This window comes from Aotus nancymaae, unplaced genomic scaffold (assembly GCF_030222135.1).
Source record: "Aotus nancymaae isolate 86718 unplaced genomic scaffold, 86718_ANA_hifiasm-v0.15.2.pri h1tg000062l, whole genome shotgun sequence".
Classification (NCBI taxonomy): Eukaryota; Metazoa; Chordata; class Mammalia; order Primates; family Aotidae; genus Aotus; species Aotus nancymaae.
In genome coordinates, this window is record NW_026988476.1 from 34,137,370 (window position 1) to 34,160,381 (window position 23,012).

General features: G+C 42.0%; 1 protein-coding gene across 6 annotated transcripts in view; it reads right to left on the bottom strand.

The window, feature by feature from the left end:
* Positions 1-23,012, bottom strand: part of SPG11 (SPG11 vesicle trafficking associated, spatacsin) — a 110,521-nt gene that overhangs the window by 16,994 nt on the left and 70,515 nt on the right. For all 6 annotated transcript variants that reach the window (XM_012442198.2, XM_012442200.3, XM_012442199.2 and 3 more), the window contains 10 exons: positions 21,768-21,933; positions 20,242-20,447; positions 19,872-19,980; positions 18,717-18,876; positions 18,026-18,298; positions 17,214-17,414; positions 14,466-14,573; positions 8,266-8,428; positions 5,141-5,355; positions 3,326-4,070 (listed from right to left, as the gene is read on the bottom strand). In XM_012442198.2, the coding sequence (XP_012297621.2) occupies positions 3,326-4,070; positions 5,141-5,355; positions 8,266-8,428; positions 14,466-14,573; positions 17,214-17,414; positions 18,026-18,298; positions 18,717-18,876; positions 19,872-19,980; positions 20,242-20,447; positions 21,768-21,933 (2,346 nt within the window). The remainder of the gene's footprint in view (positions 1-3,325; positions 4,071-5,140; positions 5,356-8,265; positions 8,429-14,465; positions 14,574-17,213; positions 17,415-18,025; positions 18,299-18,716; positions 18,877-19,871; positions 19,981-20,241; positions 20,448-21,767; positions 21,934-23,012) is intronic.

The window sequence follows — 23,012 nt, forward strand, 5'->3', positions numbered from 1 at the left end:
GGCTCATTTTTGTATTTTTTGCAGAGACAGGGTTTTGCCATGTTGCCCAGGCTGGTCTTAAACTCCTGAGCTCAAGTCATCTGCCTGCCTTGGCCTCCCAAGTGCTGGAATTACAGGTGTGAGCCACTGCGCCTGGCCTGAAAATAATTTTTCTATATCCAGCAAAACATCCTTTAGGAATGAAGGTAAAATAGAGACATTCTAGGGATGAAGGTAAAATAGAGACATTCTCAGATGATGAAAAACTGAGAATTTAAAAAAAAACAAAAACAAAACCCTAAGAGAATCTGTTGCTAGCAGACAGCCCTAAAAGAAGTCCTTCAGCCACAAAGCAAAAGAAACCAGAAGGAAACCTGGGACATAAGGAATGATAGAAGAACAATAAAAGTTGTAAATATGATAGACTATTCTTTGGGGTTTATTAAAATATATTTTTTGGTTAAGAACAAAAACCTAATTGTTTAATGAGGTTTTCAGCGTATGCAAAAGTAGTAAAAACAAGGAGGATGTGAAGAGAGAAGAGTAAAATGAACTAATGGTGGTAAGATTCCTCCTACATTCCAGCTGAGGTGGTAAAATACTGATTCTAAGTAGACTGTGAAAAGTTAAGAAAGTACATTGTTGGCTCTGAAAAAAACAAACTGGCCGGGCGCGGTGGCTCATGCCTGTAATCTTAGCACTTTGGGAGGCCGAGGTGGGCGGATCATGAGGTCAGGAATTCAAGACCAGACTAGCCAACATGGTAAAACCCCTCTCTACTAAAAACTACAAAAATTAGCTGGGCATGGTGGCTCGTGCCTGTAATCCCAGCTACTTGGGAGGCTGAGGTAGGAAAATCATTTGAACCAGGACCCAGGAGGTGGAGGTCGCAGTAAGCTGAGATTGTGCCACTGCACTCCAGTCTGGGCTACAGAGTGAGACTCCATCTCAAAAAAAAAAAAAAAAAAAACTATACAAAGATGCACAGTCAAAATCACAATAAAATGGAAGACTAAAAAATGTTCAAATAACCCAAAAAGCAGGAAGAAAAAGTTTTCCTTGAAAATCACAAAATGCAGGCCAGGTGCAGTGGCTCACACCTATAATCCCAGCACTTTGGGAGGCTGAGGCGGGCAGATCACCTGAGGTCTGTTGTTTGAGACCAGCCTGACCAACATGGAGAAACCCCATCTCTACAAAAAATAGAAAATTATCTGGGCCTGGTGGGGCATGCCTGTAATCCCAGCTACTTGGGAGGCTGAGGCAGCAGAATAGCTGGAACCTGGGAGGTGGAGGTTGCAGTGAGCTGAGATTGCGCCATTGCACTCCAGCCTGGGCAACAAGAGCAAAACTCCATCTCAAAAACAAAAACAAAACAAAACAAAACAAAACAAGTAAAAAGAAAATCACAAAATGCAAAAACTCACCCAAGATAAGAAAGATAACATGAATAGTCCTGTAATTATTTAGGAAATTGAATTTGTGGTTTAAAATCTTCCAAAATGGAAATCTCTAGTCTCAGGTAGTTTTACTGCTAAATTCTACTAAGCATTTAAAGAAGAAATAACACCAGCTCTACACAATGTTTTCCAGAAAAAAAAGAGCAGGGAATACTTTCCAACCAACTCATGAAACCAGCATTACCTTGATACAAAAACCAGAAAAGAACAGTACAAAAAAAGGCCTAGTTCAGTGCCGCAGGCCTTTAATTCCAGCACTTTGGGAGGCCGAGGTGGGCAGATCACTTGAGGTCAGGAGTTCAAGACCAGCCTGGCCAATACGGTGAAACTCCGTCTCTACTAAAAATACAAAAGTTAGCCAGGTGTGGTGGTATACACCTGTAATCCCAGTTGCTTGGGAGGCTGAGGCAGGTGAATCACTTGAACCTGAAAGGTGGAGGTTGTAGTGAGTTGAGATTGCACCACTACACTCTGGCCTGTGCTATAGAGCAAGATTTTGTCTCAAAAAAAAAAACCACGCACCCCAAAAAACCAAATGTTACAAAAAAGAAAATGACAGATCAACATTCCTCATGAACATAAATGTAAAAATCTTTAACAAAACAGCAAACTGATTCCAGCAAAAAATCAAAAGAATAATGCGCCAGGCCCAAATTGGATTATTTAAATGGGGAATTCAAGATTGGTTCAATATTTTAAAAAATCAATTAATGTAATCTACCATATTAATAGTCTAAAGAAAAAAACCCACATGATCAGATCAACATATGTAGAAATAACATGACTAAATTCAAACCTTCATGGTAAAAATTCTCAGCAAACCAGGAATAGAAGGGAACTTCCTCAACATGATAAAGCGTATCTTAAAAAACCTACAGCTAATAACATACTTAATGATGAAAGACCAAATGTTTTCCCTTTAAGGTTAGTAAAAAGGTACGGATGTCCACTCTCACCTCTCCTATCCAACATAGTACTGAAAGGCCTAATCAGTGCAATAAAGCAAGAACAAGAAATAAAAGGCATACAGATTGGAAAGGAAGAAATACAACTGTCTCTATATGACATGACTGTCCATGTAGAAAACCTCGGGGAATCCACAAGAAATCTAGAATAAGCAAGATTACAAAGTCACAGAATATAAAGTTAACATGAAAAAACGTATTTCTGGGGTCGGCGCAGTGGCTCATGCCTATATTCCCAGCACTTTGGGAGGCCAAGGCAGGGGGATCACGAAGTCAGGAGACTGGGACCACCCTGGCCAACATGTTGAAACACCGTTTCTACTAAAATACAAAAAAAAAAAAAAAAATTAGCACTTTGGGAGGCCAAGGAGGGCAAATCACCTGAGGTCAGAAGTTCAAGACCAGCCTGGCTAACATGGTGAAACCCTGTATCTACTAAAAATACAAAAATTAGCTGGGTGTGGTGGTGACACCTGTAATCTTAGCTACTTGGGAGGCCGAGGTATGAGAACCTGGGAGATGGAAGCTGCAGTGAGCTGAGACCGCACGACTGCACTTCAGCCTGGGTGACGAGAGTGAAACTCCATCTCAAAAAATAAAATAAAATAAAACAAAATAAAAAATTTCTATGTACTATTAATATAAGACTGGAAATGATTAAATTTACAGATGTATAGAATAAATTTCAGTGAACTAGCTACAAATCAGATAGATTCCCTCTAACCTTGAAACATAGCTATTTTAAAAGACATACGTCTTTCTACTTCATTAACTAGTTAATTACCTAGTTTACAGATTACCTGGAAAAAAGTTGTCCCCTTAACTTTGTATAACTATTTTGCCACAAGGGACCCTTCCTTCTTAGAGACAGTGCCAACACTGCCATTTAAGACTCTGGCCCGTCTGCTCTCTTTCACTTACTGCTGTGGACTCTCCTTAGGGGAACGTCAGGCTCTTCTTCCTCAAGCAGCTCAGCACTTTGTAGGAGAGCATGGATCTCCGGGTGCAGATCCTCCACACTAGCTTCTCCTGAGGCCAGTGCTCTGCAGTGCAACACCAAGGTGACATCTCGATTATAAAAATGAAAATACTGGCATACCCTACTTGCTTCATGCACACAGCCATCATCCAGTAGGCGCCCAATCAAAAAGTTTAGTGACTCCTGCTCTTTCCAATCCAGTCTATTCTCGCATGTCTCTTTGGATGGAAGGCCGTTAAGTTCTAAGTATTTTGATGTGTTCAGAGCAGCCAACTTGGAGAAGGAAAACTCACTGGCTAAACTATCAAAGGAAAGTTCACCACTAGTTGAGATCTGTTGAGAAAATCTGGGCTCTGTTTCTTCCTGATTTCTTCCAAGTTTGTGCTGGGTGATGCGGCAGAGCCAGATCTGCTTCTCCAGCTCCTCCAGCTTGTCCAGAGGCACTGGGTCCTCCAGGGCAAGCCAGTACCCTGCCAGGGTGAGCAGCAGATGGCGCTCCTCAATGCTGCTCCGTCCAGTTGGGTGCTCACATGCCACATGGGCCTGAGCTGAGAAAAAGGAAGAAGCTGCTTTGCTTGAAATGGAATTTTTCTGAAAATTCTCATGGCATTTTTTCCAGAAGTCAATTCTTGTTTGTTTTAGTGACCACTGTTTAATGTGTTTTAGGGTCTGCATTTCCTGTGTTATCTGTGAAATTTAACAAAGCAGATTTTAGCCTTTCTTGGATAAAGAAGTATCATAAATGCTTATGTTCCCTAAGTATATCATACTTGTTTTTTTTTTTTTTTTTTTTTTTTTTTGAGATAGGGTCTCAGTCTGTCACTCAGGCTGGACAGCAGTGGTGCAATCATAGCACATAGCAGCCTTAACCTCCTGGACCCAAGAGATTCTCCCACCTCAGCCTCCCAGGGAGCTGGGACCACAGGTGTGTGTCATCATGCCTGGCTAATTTTTAATTTTTTGTAGAGACAGGGTCTCCCTATGTTGCCCAGGCTGGTCTTGAACTCCTGGGCTCAAGCAATCCTCCTGCCTCGGCCTCCCAAACTGCTGGAATTATAGGCATGAGCCACTGCACCTGGCTTTACCATACTTGTTAAAACCAAATCAAATCAGAGAATAGAGATTTGGCTACAGATGACCCTGGATATTTTATCTGGAAAGTTATGAAAAAAATTCTTTTTTTTTTTTGGAGACGGAGTTTCGCTCTTGTTACCCAGGCTGGAGTGCAATGGCGCGATCTTGGCTCACCGCAACCTCTGCCTCCTGGGTTCAGGCAATTCTCCTGCTTCAGCCTCCTGAGTAGCTGGGATTACAGGCATGCACCACCATGCCCAGCTAATTTTTTGTATTTTTAGTAGAGATGGGGTTTCACCATGTTGACCAGGATGGTCTCGATCTCTTGACCTTGTGATCCACCCGCCTTGGCCTCCCAAAGTGCTGGGATTACAGGCGTGAGCCACCGCGCCCAGCTGAAAAAAATTCTTGATTCATCCCACTGAATGGGGTTTAAGTGGAAGCCTCCTTATATTTAATTCTATTCAAAGGAAAATAGTTGTAGCATATCTTGCAAACTAACATTACATTTGCAGCACACATTTCTCAATGGGAATTGTAGGCTCATCCATTTCTGAAAGTAATGTGTGTGTCAAAAGTAAAAAAAAGCCTAATCTCCTATAAATTATATATCTCATCTGATTTACTGTTTAATGCTGATTTTAAAAGCTAAGATTTTAAATAACTTAAAAGACCAATGATACCTCTTCAATAACCAAGTTGTCCACAGGTAACTCAGCTAATTCTGCTACTCTCCTGGCCAAAGCAAATTGTCCATCTGTCTGCAGTCTTTCCAAAATAGATCTACATTCATGCTGAAAATTCTCAATGGTGTAGCTGGTAATAATGATAAGATTAATGGCTATGGATGTATCCTTCAAAATTTGGCAAAGGACACACAGCTTTTTCACATCTGGACCTGTGCCAAAGAGGAGAGAATATAAACATTTAGTTAATAAATGCCACTACAGCATTTCAAGAGTAATACATATTGGGGAAAAATATACATGTTTAACATAGTAATGTAGTAAAAGGAAAACCAAAAAGCTACTTTTCTCTTTTTTTTTGAGATGGAGTATCACTCTGTCGCTCAGGCTGGAATGCAGTGGCGTGATCTGGGCTCACTGCAACCTCCATCTCCTGGGTTCAAGGGATCCTCCTGCCTCAGCCTCCCGAATAATTAGGACTACAGGCTTGTACCCACCACACCTGGCTAATTTTTGTACTTTTAGTATAGATGAGGTTTCACCATGTTGTCCACACTGGTCTCAAACTCCTGACCTCAGGTGATCCACCCGCCTCAGCCTCCCAAAGTACTGGGATTACAAGCGTGAGCCACCATGCCCGACCAAAAAAAAGCTATTTTTCTACTCTGGTTGACTAGCAGAGGAAATCATAAGGTAGCTCCACCATACCAAAGACACCAAAAAAATGGCCCAGCAAAATTGTTAGTTTACTGGTAAACTGTGGCTGAATTTGCTTGTCATATAGTAAGAACGGTTAGAGATTAATGGCTGGGTGTGGTGGCTCACGCTTGCAATCCCAGCACTTTGGGAGACCAAGTCGGGTGGATCACTTGAGGTCAGGAGTTTGACACCAGCCTGGCCAACATGGTGAAGCCCCATCTCTACTAAAAATACAAAAATTAGCCTGGTGTGGCACACGCCTGTAATCCCAGCTACACAGAGGCTGAGGCAGGACAATCAGTGAACTAAGATGGTGTCATTGTACTCCAGCCTGGGCAATAGAGTAAGACTCTGTCTTATAAAAAAAAAACAAAAAACAAACTGGTAGAGATTAGCACATGAACTCAATCTACACATCTGGCTTTAAATACAGGGCAGAGGTTGGTGGCGTTCAATGTAGTAAAAACACAGTAACCTTGGGAAGATTTTAGTCATTCAGGCTAGTCTCTGTCTCTCTCCGGATTTATCTCCTACCTTGATCAAATTTATTTGATTTAGTGGTCATTTGTTCATCCAATGGAGGCATCACATGGATCAAGACAGAGCACTTATAGGATAGTTAAATCTCCAGCTGGTCAATAGCCTAGGCTCTAATGTGGCATACTGTATTCAGAACGAAGCATCACTTGCATCTCCGAAATTTATCTACTTAACCCAGGGAGACCTAACGGAGCTCTTCCTGATGTCTCTGGGAAATTATTAGTAACATTAAGAATTCTTGGCCAGGCGCAGTGGCTCACGCCTATAACCCCAGCACTCTGGGAGGCCAAGGCAGGAGGGATCGCTTGAGGCCAGGAGTTCAAGATCAGCCTGTGCAACGTGGTAAGACCTTTGTCTCTATCAAAAAAAAAAAAAAAGAATTCTCTGCCAACAACTTATGTGGCTGGGTTTGCTCCCTTTCCCAAACAGTCTACGTAGAGTCTATGTATGTCCTACCATAAGAGAGATGCATGAGAAACATTCCATAGGCAGCTATTTCCAATGCCACTTGCTGGGCAGCAGTCTGATTTAGGTAGTTCTGGGGACAGTAAGACACCCTGCACAATAACCACCAACATGAACATGCTGGGTTTTGCTGGCATCATATAAAACATAGGTTTTTAAAGAACATATTCCTGGCTGAGCACAGTGATTCACGCCTGTAATCCCAGCACTTTGAGAGGCCAAGGCAGGAGGATTGATTGAGTTGGGCAACATGGCAAAACCCCATCACTAACAAAAAAATACAAAAATTAGCCGGGTGTGGCGGTGTGTGCCTGTAATCCCAGCTACTCAGGAGGCTAAGGAGGGAGGATTGCTTGAGCCTGGGAGGCAAGAGGTTGCAGTGAGCTGAGAACGTGCCACTGCACTCCAGCTTGGGCAACAGAGCCAGACTCTTGTCTCCAAAAAAAAAAAAAAAAAAAAAAAAAATTCCTGTTCTTAAAGCACATAAATGTTAAATATTCACATATAGTAACAAAATTTCTAAAAACAGAAATAATTATAGAATAAAAGTATTATAGTTGAGTTTAGCAATGTAGTCAGTCCTCCTAATTATTCAAAGATAGATTATGGCAAACAATAGGAAATTCATTTTTGAAAAAAATTATAATTACTACAACGAAAACACTGATATGTTAAAAGGATGTATATCTGGTCTGCACAGTAACTGATAAGTACCATCTTACATCCACTACATTTTGGAAACACCTCTTTTTCTTTTTAGTTATCAGACCCACAGCCTGCAACAACTGGCTCTGAGTTCAGGATTCTGTCAGTGTTCTGTGCAAATCTGAGCTCTCCAGTTAAACATCTGTGAGTGTAAATGTGAGAAAATAACCCTAGTAGTCAAAGTGTCAGAATATAATATAAAAGAACATTATCATTCAATAAAAATGTGAAATTATCAAACAAGTAGAAAAGATAATAAGGCAATATTGGTTTGATTCAATCAACAACAAGTTTAGAGACTGCCAATGTCTTAAGGAATCTGCCAAAAAACAAAACAAAACACAATTTGTCTCTGAAATTTTAAAAATGAATTGTAGATTTCTGAAACAGGGTTTGTGATCCTGGGCAATGCTAAGATTACTTGCCAGAGAGAAGAAGATACTGACAGGTTAATGTAGAAGCCAACCAGGAGGAAATGCGGCTATTTGATAACTGCTTAGAATGTGATGATTGGTTATGTTATGTATTATGCTGTTGTATTATTTATTGAATATTTTAACCAGAATTTTAAGTTCTCTGTAACTTCTTCACACCCAGTCGTAGACTGTAAGTTAATATTAATGCATTTTAATTTCTTACCTACCCCCTAAAGTATTTTCAAGATTAAGAAAGCTAACATCTTTATAGCCACTTAATTATAAGTATTGTCTTACCATCAGAGAAGAGATGCTCTCTTTCAACAAACAGCTGTAGAAGCTTCCCCAGCTCATACTGGGTCTTACACTGCTGTAGCATAAGCTTCAAAAGGAAACACACCTGATCCTCCAGCCACATGGCAGGGATGACAGGGTGGACCTTTGTGGCTGCTGTGTTAAGCTATGAAAGAAAACGAGAGGCTTAGGGAAAGCAGTTTCATGAGAATAACAAATCAAAACCTCCAAATCTGGGAACCTCTAAGAAAGCTAAAATTCCCTCAGAAGCTATCTCCTGTCACAAAGGGAGGCGCTTACTCAGGTCCTTTCCAAATGGCAGGAACTGGTAATGGGGCTCAGAGGACTGGCAAAAACAAGCCCTTCTCAGCAGCTCTGCACATTGTCTCTGTGGAAAGTTCTGGTATAGAGCTGCATATGTGAAAAAGAAGGGCAAGAGTCCTCAAGACTGAATACTAACTATCGAGTTAATTAATGTAAAATATTCCCACTTAGTGACTATCAAATTAATGCTGCTTTGAGTTGCTGTGAAATTAACCAGATGTTTCACTTAGCAGCTTTTTTTTTTTTTGGGACAGAGTTTCACTCTGTCACCCAGGCTGGAGTGCAGTGGCACGGTCTCCACTCACTGCAACCTCCACCTCCCAGGTTAAAGAGATTCTCCTGCGTCAGTCTCCTGAGTAGCTGGGATTATAGGCACCCACCAGCACGCCCAGCTAATTTTTGTATTTTTAGTAGAGATGGGGTTTCACCATGTTGGCCAGGCTGGTCTTGAAATCCTGACCTCGTGATCTGCCTGCCTCAACCTCCCAAAGTGCTGGGATTACAGGTGTGAGCCACCATGCCCGGCCAGCAGCTTCTTAAGGGAGGGATGTAGGCCTGCCCCTGAATCCAGAAGATTTTAAATTCACATTATAAAAACTGCTTAGAAAGACTTGCCTAACATCACGTGTATACCTTTGTAACAAATCTGCACGTTCTGCACATGTACCCCAGAACTGAAAGTATAATTAAAAAAAAAAGACTTGACTAACGTTACTTAGCTAATTCTACCACTTTGCTTTTAGTTTATTCTTGTTAGAGAAGGGTCTCACTTAAGAAGCCTGGATTTATATTATTTCAACTGAATTCTAAAAATATTAATAGGAAGATGAATTCAAGTGGCAGGTTGCATTTCTACAAGTAGGTATGGCAAAAATATCTTCTAGGATGCTGCAGGAAAAGGCTGATTTCAGAGGAGTGGTGCTTTCTTACCTGCTGCTGCTGCCTTTTTTTTATTCTTTCCTTTGTGTTGGTGGAAAACAGGGTCTCACTGTGTTCTGTTGCCGAGGTTGGTCAAATTCCTGGCCTCATGCCAACCTCCCGCCCCTGCCTCCCTAAGCGCTGGGATTACAGATATGACAACTGCACCCCACAGATGCTTCTTTTGTGACTTCATTCTTGATTTTTCTTTGGCTCTTGCTTCGTATTATTTTCGAAGACTAACATTTGGTTCTCAGTCACTATAGTCTCGTAGTTCACTCTAGACTTCATGCAACATAATCACAAAAATTACTGGGCCTTTTGGTGAAACAGAAACTTAACTGCCTGGTTTCAAAAAATGTATATGTTAATAGGCACCGAATTCAGTACCTCTGTGCCTAGTACTGTGTTAGGCCCTAGTCTTGGCTGGATACTTCCTGTATACTTCTGAACACACTATAAAAGTCACTCTGAAGGTAAGTTTAATATGCACAGGCTTTGTGGCTGTGATGTAAGTTTCAGAAGACAGTATTCCCTTCAATGGAATTCTCAAGACTGACAAGATCTTTTTTGTTTTTTTTTTTTTAATTCATTTATTTTCTTTTTTTCTTTTTCTAAGACTGCCAAGATCTTAAATTAAGGAATAGTTTATAAAATCTTATGTCACATTACTGTTATCTTCTTATCCCTACTTGGAACGAATTTCCTTCTCTATTCTCTTTCGGATTCCGAGGTCAGGAATTCAAGACTAACCTGGCCAACATGGCGAAACCCTGTCTCCACTAAAAATGCAAAGATTAGCCGGGTGTGGTGGCATTTGCCTGTAGTTCCAGCTACCTTCGTACACCCTATGTGGTCCTCCCTGTCCATTTCTTTTTTTTTTTTGAGACGGAGTTTCGCTCTTGTTACCCAGGCTGGAGTGCAATGGCGCGATCTCGGCTCACCGCAACCTCCGCCTCCTGGGTTCAGGCAATTCTCCCGCCTCAGCCTCCCGAGTAGCTGGGACTACAGGCACGCACCACCACGCCCAGCTAATTTTTGCATTTTTAGTAGAGACAGGGTTTCACCTTGTTGACCAGGATGGTCTCGATCTCTTGACCTCGTGATCCACCCACCTCAGCCTCCCAAAGTGCTGGGATTATAGGCGTGAGCCACCGCGCCCGGCCCTCCCTGTTCATTTCTAATCCTCCTCTGAAATTCCAACATGACTTACCTACTGGTAAATAAAAAGAAGATAATTTGCTTTTGCAGCCTCTCCCTTAATGCAAAGTGTTTAAGGGAATTACACTGGAAGTCAGCTCATTAAATTAGCTACTATTCCTGCTTAGACACTGTTCCTGAATGTTTTCTGTAACCACTGTGACTGGATTTTGATGTTTAGAAGAACAAAAGTTGGCCGGGCGCGGTGGCTCACGCCTATAATCCCAGCACTTTGGGAGGCCGAGGCGGGTGGATCACGAGGTCAAGAGATCGAGACCATCCTGGTCAACATGGTGAAACCCCGTCTCTACTAAAAATACAAAAAAAAAAAATTAGCTGGGCATGGTGGCATGCACCTGTAGTCCCAGCTACTCGGGAGGCTGAGGCAGGAGAATTGCTTGAACCCAGGAGGCGGAGGTTGCGGTGAGCTGAGATCGCGCCATTGCACTCCAGCCTGGGTAACAAGAGCGAAACTCCAACTCAAAAAAAAAAAGAAAAAAGAACAAAAGTTATATAATACTTCTATTCTTTTTTTAAAAAAAGTTTCTTTCTTAATTCTTTATGCTCCTGAGTGTCTCCTTGTTAAAATTAGCTGGGATTAGGGCACTAGTCCTTAGTCTTTAATTACTTATATACCTAACTCTATTGCTCTAAGAAGATGAACTAATGTGAACAGATGATGGAACTGGTTAAAGGAAGAAAATACATTGAAGTGAAGGGCTGAGGCAAGGATGGGAGCAAACGTACTGCTCCTTTGCAGAGGCTGGAGCAGGGCCAGTCAGGCAAGAAGAAGAAGATACCTGGGAGGTATCCATCCAGCCATAAGGAGTAATAGGCTAAGGAAATTAATGTGTCTCTTTTCTGTGGTTTCAGAATCCTAGGCATATTCAAATAACTGATTTGGTAGTTTCCAATATGTAAGTTTCAAGTCTTCATCACAGTTAAGACCAATGTGGCCGGACGTGGTGGCTCATGCCTGTAATTCCAACACTTTGAGAGGCTGAAGTGGCAGGATTGCTTGAGGCAAGAAGTTCCAAACCAGCCTGGACAACAAAGCAACTTAGTCTTTATTAAAAAAATATTAAAAATGATTGGGTGCAGTGGCTCATGCCTGTAATCTCAGCACTTCGGGAGGCTGAGGCGGGTGGATCACTTGAGGTCAGGAGTTTGAGACCAGCCTAACCGACATGGTCAAACCCCGTCTCTACTAAAAATACAAAAAATTAGCTGGGCATGGTGGTGGGTGCCTGTAATCCCAGCTACTTGGGAGGCTGAGGCAGGAGAACCACTTGAACCTGGGAGGCGGAGGCAGCAGTGAGTCAAGATCGCGCCACTGTACTCCAGCCTGGGCAACAGAGCCAGACTCTGTCTCAAGGGGAAAAAAAAAAGACAACAATTAAAAATCATCCAGCATGGTGGCATATGACTGTAGCATGTGCCTGTCATCTCAGCTACTTGGGAGGCTGAGGCAGGAGGATCTCATGAGTCCAGGAGTTCAAGGTTGCAATAAGCTATGACCATACCACTGTGCCTGAGTAACTGAGTGAGACATCAAGTCTTTAAAAAAAAAAAAAAAAAGGGCCAGGCGCGGTGGCTCAAGCCTGTAATCCCAGCACTTTGGGAGGCCGAGGCGGGTGGATCACGAGGTCAAGAGATCAAGACCATCCTGGTCAACATGGTGAAACCCCGTCTCTACTAATACAAAAAATTAGCTGGGCATGGTGGCGCGTGCCTGTAATCCCAGCTACTCAGGAGGCTGAGGTTGCAGTGAGCCGAGATCGCGCCATTGCACTCCAGCCTGGGTAACAAGAGCGAAACTCTGTCTTAAAAAAAAAAAAAAAAAAGGGGCCAGGCATGGTGGCTCATGCCTGTAATCCCAGCACTTTGGGAGGCCAAGGTGGGTGGATCATGAGGTCAGGAGTTCAAGACTAACCTGGCAAACATGTCAAAACCCCCATCTCCACTAGAAATGCAAAATTAGCCGGGTGTGGTGGCATGTGCCTGTAAGTCCCCCAAAATTAGCCAGGTGTGGTAGCAAGTGCCTGTAGTCCCAGCTACTTGGGAGGCTTAGGCAGGAGAATCGCTCGAACCCAGAAGGCAGAGGCTGCACTGAGCCGAGACCATCCATTGCACTCCAGTCTGGGCAGCAGATCGAGAGAGCAAAAGCCTCTACTGAAGTTCTACTGGTACATACTTTTATCTCATTTATCATAAAGTCTTTTTGGATAGAAAAGGCAAAAGGGCTAAAAATCCCAAACAAGACTAACACATACTTCCACTATTTTTTTTTATAACTTTGTCTTTTCATAGGGTAATAACCCTATGAAGCTCAACATGATAAACAAGACTTAAACAGGCATCTGAATAGGTAAAGCCTGAAACTGACCACATAGGTCAACATTATTTGGACGGAAAAACCATTCTATTCTTTTTTTGTTTTGAGACAGTCTCTCGCTCTGTCGACAGGCACCAGGCTGGAGTGCAGTGGCATGATCTTGGCTCACTGCAACCTCCGCCTCCCGAGTTCAAGCAATTCTCCTGCCTCAGCTTCCCAAGTAGCTGGGACTACAGGTGCATGCCACCATGCCCAGCTAATTTTTGTATTTTTTAGTAGAGACGGGGTTTCACCCTGTTGGCCAGGATGGTCTCGATCTCTTGACCTCGTGATCCGGCCACCTCGGCCTCCCAAAGTGCTGGGATTACAGGTGTGAGCCACCGCGCCCGGCCCATTCTATTCTTTTCTTTTTTTCTTTTTTGAGACAGGGTCTTGCTCTGTCACCCAGGCTGGAGCGCAGTAGCATGATTTTGGCTCACCACAGCCTCGATCTCCTAGGTTGATCCTCCTGCCTCAGCCCCCCAGAGTAGCTGGGACTACAAGCATATGCCACCATGCCCAGCTAATTTTTTTTTTTTTGAGAGAGTCTCACTTTATTGCCCAGACTGGAGTGCAATGGCATGATCTCAGTTCACTACAATCTTTGCCTCCCGGGTTCAAGCTGTTCTCCTGCCTCAGCCTCCCGAGTTGCTGGGATTAGAGGTGTATGCCACCACGCCCGGCTAATTTTTATATTTTTAGTAGAGACAGGGTTTCACCATGTTGGCCAGGCTGGTCTCGAACTCCTGACTTCATGATTCACCTGCCTTGGCCTCCCAATTTTTGTATTTTTTTTTAAGTTTTTTTTTTTAACCAAATACCCAGACTTCAAGGAGATAAATTTGTGTTTTCTGTAGAAATGGGGTTTTGCCATGTCACCCAGGCTGATCCTGAACTCCTAGACTCAAGTGATCCATCTGCCTTGGCCGCCCCCAAAGTGCTGAGAATACAGGTGTGAGCCACCATACCCAGCCCATTATTTTCCGTCACAGTGAATAAAACAGTATTAAACATCCTTCACTCTCAACACTGCTGCAGTTATCCTGGATTGGCAAAATCTGGCCCATGTACCACCATTCTCCTCTCTAGTGCCTACAGCAGATTTCTTTTTCAGTGAGCTTGGCTGAAGCACCAGGATACTGATCACAGTTATCACATTACATGAAACTTCTCAGTTCATGTTCTGAAACTGATAAGCTGCTGTGAGGCCACTGCAACTCCTACCCCAGTTTTTCCATCTCTGGAATGGTATAAATGATATCGTTTGAATTACATACCATAGAACCACTATGCTCCTGCTACCCTATCCTAACTACTAGCAGACAACAGGCTGTCCCTGCCAGCCAAGTTCAGATCAGTAAGAAAGAACACCATAACTGCAACTTACCATTTCAAGGCTCTTCTGAAACTCCAGAAGTTTAGCTTCAGCTTCTTTATAATTCTTGAAGAACATACACAGTTCATACATCTCTATCACCAACAGTAATGGGGAATCCTTTGACAAACAGTTTGAAAAAAAATTACAAAATTTTCAACTTAAAAATTTTTCAAATAATGTCAAATAAGAGAATGTTAAAAATATTCTTAATAAGGTAGGGCATGGTGGCTCACGCATGTAATGCCAGTACTTTGGGAGGCCAAAGCAGTGGGATCACTTGAGGCCAGGAGTTCAAGACCACCCTGGCCAACACAACAAAACCCTATCTCTACTTAAAATATAAAAAATTAGCCAGGCATTGTAGTACATGCCTGCAATCCCAGCTATTCCAGAGGATGAGGCATGAGAATCACTTGAACCTTGGAGGTGGAGGGTGCAGTGATTGCCGAGACTGTGCCACTGCGCTCCATCCTGGGTGACAGAATGCGATTGTCTCAAAAAAGAAATAAAGAAATAAATAATAAATAAAAATAATTAGCCGAGTGTGGCGGCATGTGCCTATTAGTCCCAGCTACTCGAGAAGCTGAGGGAGGATCACTTGAACCTGGAGGTCGAAGCTGTAGCTATGATCATGTCACTGCATTCCAGCCTGGGCAACAGAGCAAAACTCTACCTCAAAATAAAAAATGCTATTATCAATAGCTTCACAGATTAAATCATGTACATTAAAAAGAAAGTTAAATATATTTTATTTTCCTTTGGGAAAAATGGTACTCAGGCCAGTTACCCCTACTCTACAATCTATTTTCTGTCTATTCTATACTTGGCCCACTGCACACGGGCAGAAAGCATTCCACTAGATGGTGCTATGACACCTTCATTATTTTTAATTTATTTGTTTTGAGACACAGCTCCATTTTGTTACCCAGGCTGGATTGCAGTGGCATGATCTCGGCTCACTCACTGTAGCCTTGACCTCAGGTGATCCTCCCACCTCACGTTCCACAGTAGCTAAGACTGGAGGTGCGTGCCACCATACCCAGCTAATTTTTGTATTTTTTGTAGAGATGTGGCTTCGCTGTGTTGCCCAGGCTGGTCCTGAACTTTTGGATTCAAGTGATCCATATGCCTAGGCCTCCCCAAGTGCTGGGATTACAGGAGTGAGCCGGCATGACATTTTAAACATACACATCTGGATAATCAGCTCTGCTGACCCACCTTACCTACTGTTGCCTGTGGCATTGATTCATACATTTCACTGTTTTCAGTGGGAGCTGCTCAGTCAGAGAATAGGAGTTCTGAATTAGAAAGTATGGATCTGAACTGTAAATACACCACTTACTATTTTTTTTTTTTTTAAGAGACGGGGTTTCACCATGTTGGCCAGGCTGGTCTTGAGCTCCTGACCTCAGGTGATCCACCTGCCTCGGCCTCCCAAAGTGCTGAGATTACAGGTGTGAGACACTTAAAAGTGTTTAGTAGGCCTACTGAACTATTTTGAGACCTTGGGTAGGTTACTTAAGTTTTGTGAGTCTCTATTTATTAGTCTGTAAAATGAGGGCAACATCACTTCATAATCTTTTTTTTTTTTTTTGAGACACACAGTCTTGCTGTCACCCAGGCTGGAGTGCAGTGGTGCAATTTCGGCTCACTGCAATTTCCACTTCCCAGGTTCAAGTGATTCTCGTGTCTCAGCCTCCCAAGTAGCTGGGATTACAGATGCACCACCACACTCGGATATTTATTGGCGTTTTTAGTAGAGACAGGGTTTTGCCATGTTGGCCAAGCTGATCTCAAACTCCTGGCCTCAAATGATCCACCCACCTCAGCCTCCCAAAGTGTTGGGATTAGAAGTGTGAGCCACTGTGCCTGGCCCATAATTTCTAATATTATTTTCACATAGGATTATTGTGAAAACTCACTAAAATAATGTGTAAAAAGCACCCTGGGCCAGTTGCGGTGGCTGATGCCTGTAATCCCAGCATAATCTCAGCACTTTGTGAGGATGAGGCAGGAGGACTGCTTGAGCTCAGGAGTTTGAGACCAACCTGGTCAACATGATGAAACCCTGTCTTTACTAAAAATACAAAAACAAACAAACAAACAAACAAACAAACAAACCACAGCCAGGCATGCTGACATGTGTCCGTTGTCCCAACCACCCGGGAGGCTGAGTTGGGAGGATCACCTGAGCTTTGAAGGCTGAGGCTGCAGTGAGCCTTATCGTGACACTGAACTCCACCCTAGGTGACAGGAGAGGGACTCTGTCTCAAAAAAATAAATAAATAAATAAATAAATAAGACTTTGCTAAGTAAATGGTCCTTTTTTTTTTTCTGACATGAAGTCTTGTTCTGTCACCTAGGGTGGAGTTCAGTGGCATAATCCAGGCTCACTGCAACCTCTACCTGTCCGGTTCAAGCACTTCTCTGACCTCAGCCTCTCACGTAGCTGGGATTATAGGCCTGCACTACCATAGTCAGCTAACTTTTGTATTTTTAGTAGAGACAGGGTTTCACTATGTTGGACAGGCTGGTCTCAAACTCCTGAATTCAAGTAATTCGCCCGCCTCAGCCTCCCAAAGTGCTGAGATTACAGGTGTGAGCCACTGTGCCCAGGCAAGTAAATGGTACTTTTAATATTATTGTCATCATCTATTGTTGGCTAAAAAAAATCAAGGGAGGGAAATAAGAAAAAGCCAAGAGGGGATATGCTGAAGTAACCCCTTAAGCTTTGGAAAGTGAAGCAACTATCACTACCTTAAAGAAAAGTTGAAAACCTCTGATGAGAGTTTTGCTCTTCTGTCTTGTTAATAATGTTCTCCAGATGACTGAAAGGTCCTCAAGGTTCCAGGCGTGGTCCTCTAATGAGTCCTGAATGTGTCCCATTGCTTCAGCTGCAACACTGTCCTCCACAGAAGTGATGATCCAAACACAGAGACAAGAAACGGCACTGGCATCCTGCCACGGGATAAATAAATTAACAACTAGGCCTGGATTACCTGGCAAATGTACGAATGCTACAGATGGTATTTCCTGTTTAGAATAACTTACCTAACTTACATTAGTTAAAATGGCTTGAAAAGCCTTCAAACATGAAACAATCTAGTGAGCAATCAAGGGACCGTTCTAAACTGTCCTGCAGAGTATTGCAAATCAAAAGACCAAGAAGCAGATGGAAGGGGATAAATGTCCAAGTCAGGGAAGTACTAACCATAAGAGAGTAGAATTGCCCTCCACTCATCTGCCGATTAAAGGACTGTCTGGAATGTTCCTCTTCCCTGCTAAAGAAGGCACTAAAGAAACAGTAGTGGTCAGTCCACCAAATCATCCTCCTCTGTGACTGCCAACCAGGAACCAAGGCTGTGATCACTTGAGTTCACTGAACATCAAAGCACAAGAAAGTACATGAAATGGCCCAGAGCCTAAGCTAGAGAAGCACAAAAAGTTGCAGTCAACTTGGAAACACATGCTGGAACCTCATCCCACTTCTGATGATCAGCCTTTCCTGTCCCTCAACACTTATTCTGTTGTTCTCTGGGTACTTAATTTAGGGTCCTCATGATCCTCACCTGAAGACATGAGGCCAGAACACTGAGGACAGGGGCCTGTTGTTTCACTGCTTCAACAAGAAGCCAGTGCCAGGAGTCTGGCTCCTCTGAACACTGTAGCAGAATTCCAAATAAATCGGTCATCTCTTCTTTACTTCCCTGGAGTTCCTGAAGGGACTTATTGCAGACTTGATTGCTGTCCATTTTGGAGGTAGGCACTGAGGGCAAGTTCTCAAAAGCCAGCCTTAAGTGGTCTTGAACAACTGGGCTGAAGTACTGGATAAGGGATTTCACCTAGAAAGCATATCAGATGATTAAATAGAAACCCAACTTTCAGTTTCAGCTGGAGCTGAAAATGTTAGAGAAAAGCATAGGCAAAATTATTCTTTCTCACCCTGAACTAAGTCAGAAGTGACTACTATATAATTTTACAAAGTTGTGTGGTGTTTTGAGTGAATTTCCATATTCAATCTGAAGTCACAAAAACCTTTCAGCTCTTCAGTACTAATGACTAGTGCCTTATCTGATGACAACTCACTGAAATCTTAGGAAAATAATAGTATTATATGAAACAAAACCCCACATATCCAGTACATACCCTAGATGTCAAAAAAAAAAAAAAAAGGCCTATGTCTACACAACAGAAAGAACACTATCTTCTGGGAAGTTTTCCTATTTCCTGTTGAGTGACTGCTGACAATTAGTGGCTTACCTCTGCTGGGTGGTAGTTGTGGAGTTGGCTGTGAATAATGAACTGCAGCCAATCATTTGCTTTGGCACATTCTTTAAGGTAAGATATGCTCAGTTTCATATTGTGTAGCCTGCAGAATTGTACCACTAAGGCCCACTGGCTGCTGGATTCACTGGATAACCTATAATTAGAATTAGAGGTAGGGGTGGTCAAGGAAAAAAAACTCATAAAAATATAGCTTTAGTTTGAACTGGAAAATGAGTACAAATTATATAAATTTAAGTATAATACATTTTCTAACAAATACTAAATATTTATTAGGCTACTTTGAAAAAAGTAGATTCTTTCACCCATAAGGCAGAATAGCTAGCTTAGCCTACTGGCACAATTCATTCCTTCCCCAAATCATCAATCATACTGGCTGTGTAGCATCCTTAGAAGAACTGAGGAAGATGTCTGTCAAGAAATTTTCTGAGTGCTGATTCTCTTGCACTATTCACTTTAGAGTACTCAGAGCCCTGGCTGGTGCCTGGGCCTCCTCACCAGGGGGAAGGTACATGTTCCTGCTACAAGCAGGATATTGGCAAGAACAGAATCAGTGACAGGATGTACACAAAAAGGGTGCACTCTCAGGGTCTGGAGTGGTTAGGTCAGCCCCAGTGTGGCAGCATAGAGAAAAAAAGGCATGAAGTGAAAGATATGCTTTTATGTACAGTTGCTTCAGCTTCCACTATCAACTGACATACTAAAAAGAAAAAATTAAGAACATTATTTAAAGTCAAATTTTGGGAGACCCATCCCACATCATCCTCTTCTTCTCCTTCATTTTTTCCAATCCTCCAAGACATCTGAAACCACGTCTTCTGGCATTTCAACATGTATAATTTAAAAGACTTCTTTGACTAGCATGGCAGTGGAGGAGATAAAGCTGCTCTCCATCTCTTGGTAAGTCCATCTCTAAAGAGGGAATTGGTATCTTCACCCTCTTTTCACTGATAGCAAGATGCAATTAAAATCATTGTCCATTTACTGAGTATCTGCTATATGCTAGATAAAAAAGGTAACGTCTAGGGAGATGTTGGTGAAAACACCAGAGGTGTTCAAAGAAAAACTAGGCAAACATAGGCTGGCACAGTAAGCTTGTTAGAAAAGAGGCTGGGACTGCAACTCACAGACCTCATTACTTCCTGTTGCTGAAAGCTGTTCCATGTACCTTCTTCTAAGAGAACAAGCAATTCTTCTGTGGTTGCCTTTTCACCATCAGCTAGTTTAGATAGTTTTTCAGCTGTAAGAAATAGAAGCAACAAAATATGGTTAAGAGAAAATGTCAGAACCTGAGCATTTCTGTTTGAATAGTATGGCTAAGGGCCATTTCAGAACTCAATTAACATGCCCAAGAAAGTGACATAAAGAACATACACTCTGAAGGAAAAGGATAAAATGAGGAAGATAACCATTTTCTCCCCAAGCACTCACAATTAAATGCCTTAGACCTATTCACGCCTTCTCTAAACAGAGCTGGCCAGATAAAGAAAAGGTGCTGTACCTACAGACTCTCTGATAAAACTGTACTGAGCATCTTCATTTCTACACTTGTAGCTCAAAATTATATTGGCCACTTTCATATCAACTCTGAGCTTGAGGCTGTCAAGTCCAAGCAATTCTAAGAAACAGACACATGCAGCTCCTGTTGAAGGTATGTGGAAGGAGGAGAGCCCTAAAACATAGGCTTCATTGCCTACTTGCTGGATCCTGAAAAAGAAAGGAATATCACATCAGCATGTGAAAATTATTTCTCACCAGGAAAAGCAAATGGAATTATATCAGTGACACATGGAGTGCCAGCCATGTGATTTTTGGCTTCCTCCCCCTGCCCTTTTGCCCCTTGCATGCACCCGTTTAGGTTCCTGGTAGCTTTTCAGTTGTCTTTTGGCACAAGAGCCCCCCATTCTCTTAAGTTGATTTTCTAAAACAATTAGTCATAGTCTAAATCATTCTTGCTTCCAACTTCATTCAAAAGACATGAAGTACAACTTCTGAAACACTGCCAACTTGTGATCTTATTATGAGTATGTATACAAACCAACAAGAATACTAAAGCCACTTAAATTTAAGTTTGATATCATAAAGCACATTTTAAAGAACTCATATAGGCCTTTTATAGGAATAGAAAATTTCTGGAAAGACACACAAAAAATTATTAACCATGTTTTTACCATGTGGAAAGGGAGGCTGAGAGACTTTTATCTTTCATTTTCACCTTTCTGAACTACTTGAATATTTTACCATAAAAAAGGCATTACTTTATTAGTTATAAAACAAACTAATAAAGGAAATCTATATTTAGCTGTTATAGTAAATGCTCTTCTCAATTCTGTGCTTTATAAAAATGAATTATAATTAAATGAATTATTAAAGATATTAAATATAGAATCCAAATCTCATCATATAATTCCCCTTTTAAAAAATTTTACTTTAAGTCCTGGGATACATGTGTAGAACGTGCAGGTTACATAGGTATACATGTGCCATGGTAGTTTGCTGTACCTATCAACCCATTTGCTGTACCTATCACCTAGGTTTTAAGCCCTGCATGCATTAGGTATTTGTCCTAATGTTATCCCTCCCCTGGAATTCCCTCTTTAACTGCTAATACTTGACAAGCTCCTGTATGATTTTAAATTTTATTTTCAAAATACATTTATCTTTTTTCCAATTAACAGAAATCACATACACTAAATGCCAAAAACTTGGGACACACAGGGAAGCACAAATTAAAATCGTAACAACAATCACCATTCAAATGTAATCACTGTTAACTGTGGTATGTTTCCAGTATGTTTTTCAATGTATGTGTAAAATGTTACACAAATATGCCTTTTTTTATAATAAAAATTATATGTTTTTTTTTAGTAAAAGAGTCTCACTGTCGCCCAGGCTGGAGTGCAGTGGCAAGACGATAGCTCACTGCCTCCTTGAACTCCTGGGCTCAAGTGATCCTCCCGCTTCCCAAAGTGCTGGGAACAGGTGTGAACCATTGTACCCAGCCAAAATTATGTTTTAAATACTCACAGCTGCTTGGGAGTCTTGCTCTTGATTAATTCCTGGACCAGAAAAGTACCAAACGCAAATGATGGTCGTCCATGATGTAAATAGTAAGCAAAATTCAGACGTTCCACTATAGCATATTTATTAACTAGGTCAGGGCTAGAGAAATGTGGGAGATGACTCCATGCATCTGGGGGGAAAGTGAAACATTATTAATTCCCTGTACATCACCATGAGTAATTTCAGATTTTCACATGGAAAACTTAACTCTCCAATGATAAAACTGGTTGCTATAATCCTTTTGCATCACTGTGTATCACTCTGAACCTACCAAAGTCTAATAATTTTATTTTACTTCAATGTATAGAGGTAGGCTTCATTTTATATAAAGATGTGTACTTGAGAAGTTGCATAAAACTCTGGTAAGAAATGATGCTCCCTCCTACCTTCCTACTAAACTTACCTGTAATTTTAGTAGCTTTTTTTCTGTTGAGAGACTCTCTTAGGAGCCATGATTAGTACTCTAGAGCTGCCTGTCTCTAACCTCCTGAGTACTTCGAAATCTCCTCTCCTCTCTGGGCTTTTGTGTCCTCATAAGTAAAATAAGCAAATTGGGCTAGATGATCTTGGAGGGCTGTGCCAGCTGGAGTGCTCCATGATATTTTGCTAAGGGAATCTTCCTCCTATGAGCACTGCCATCTTTGAACTACAGCTTTGGCAGAGGCCTGGGAGGGTCTGGCTGCCAGTGGAATAAGGCTCAGTGCCTACTGGGGTACAGAGGGATGTCTTCTCTCCGTTTGGGTCTTTTTGGCCACAGCTCATTACATCTGTTATTACAGATGCTAATCTATGATTGCGGGGAGAATTGCCAGTATCTATGACATCCCTATATCTATATCCCAGTATCTATAACATCCCTAAACCAACGGAGGAGCACTTGCTGGGGAAATAAGAAGGCAGACCCAGAAGTGTCTCCTTAGAGGCAATCTACATGCTTATTTTGGGACAACTGTGGGAGAGCTAGAGCCATTCTGGTTGAATGTGTAAAACTGATTAAAAAAGTACTAACTTTAGAAGTTGTCCCAACTGATTTCATTTGAGGACACTGTTCCCAGGGGTGAAGTCTTTAGTCTGGCAAGTCTATTATCTCGGAGGTAATAGGGCTTTAGAGTCATAAAAGTGTGTATTTGAGGCCAGGGGCGGTGGCTCATGCCTGTAATCCCAGCACTTTGGGAAGGCAGGCAAATCACCTGAGGATGGGAGTTCAAG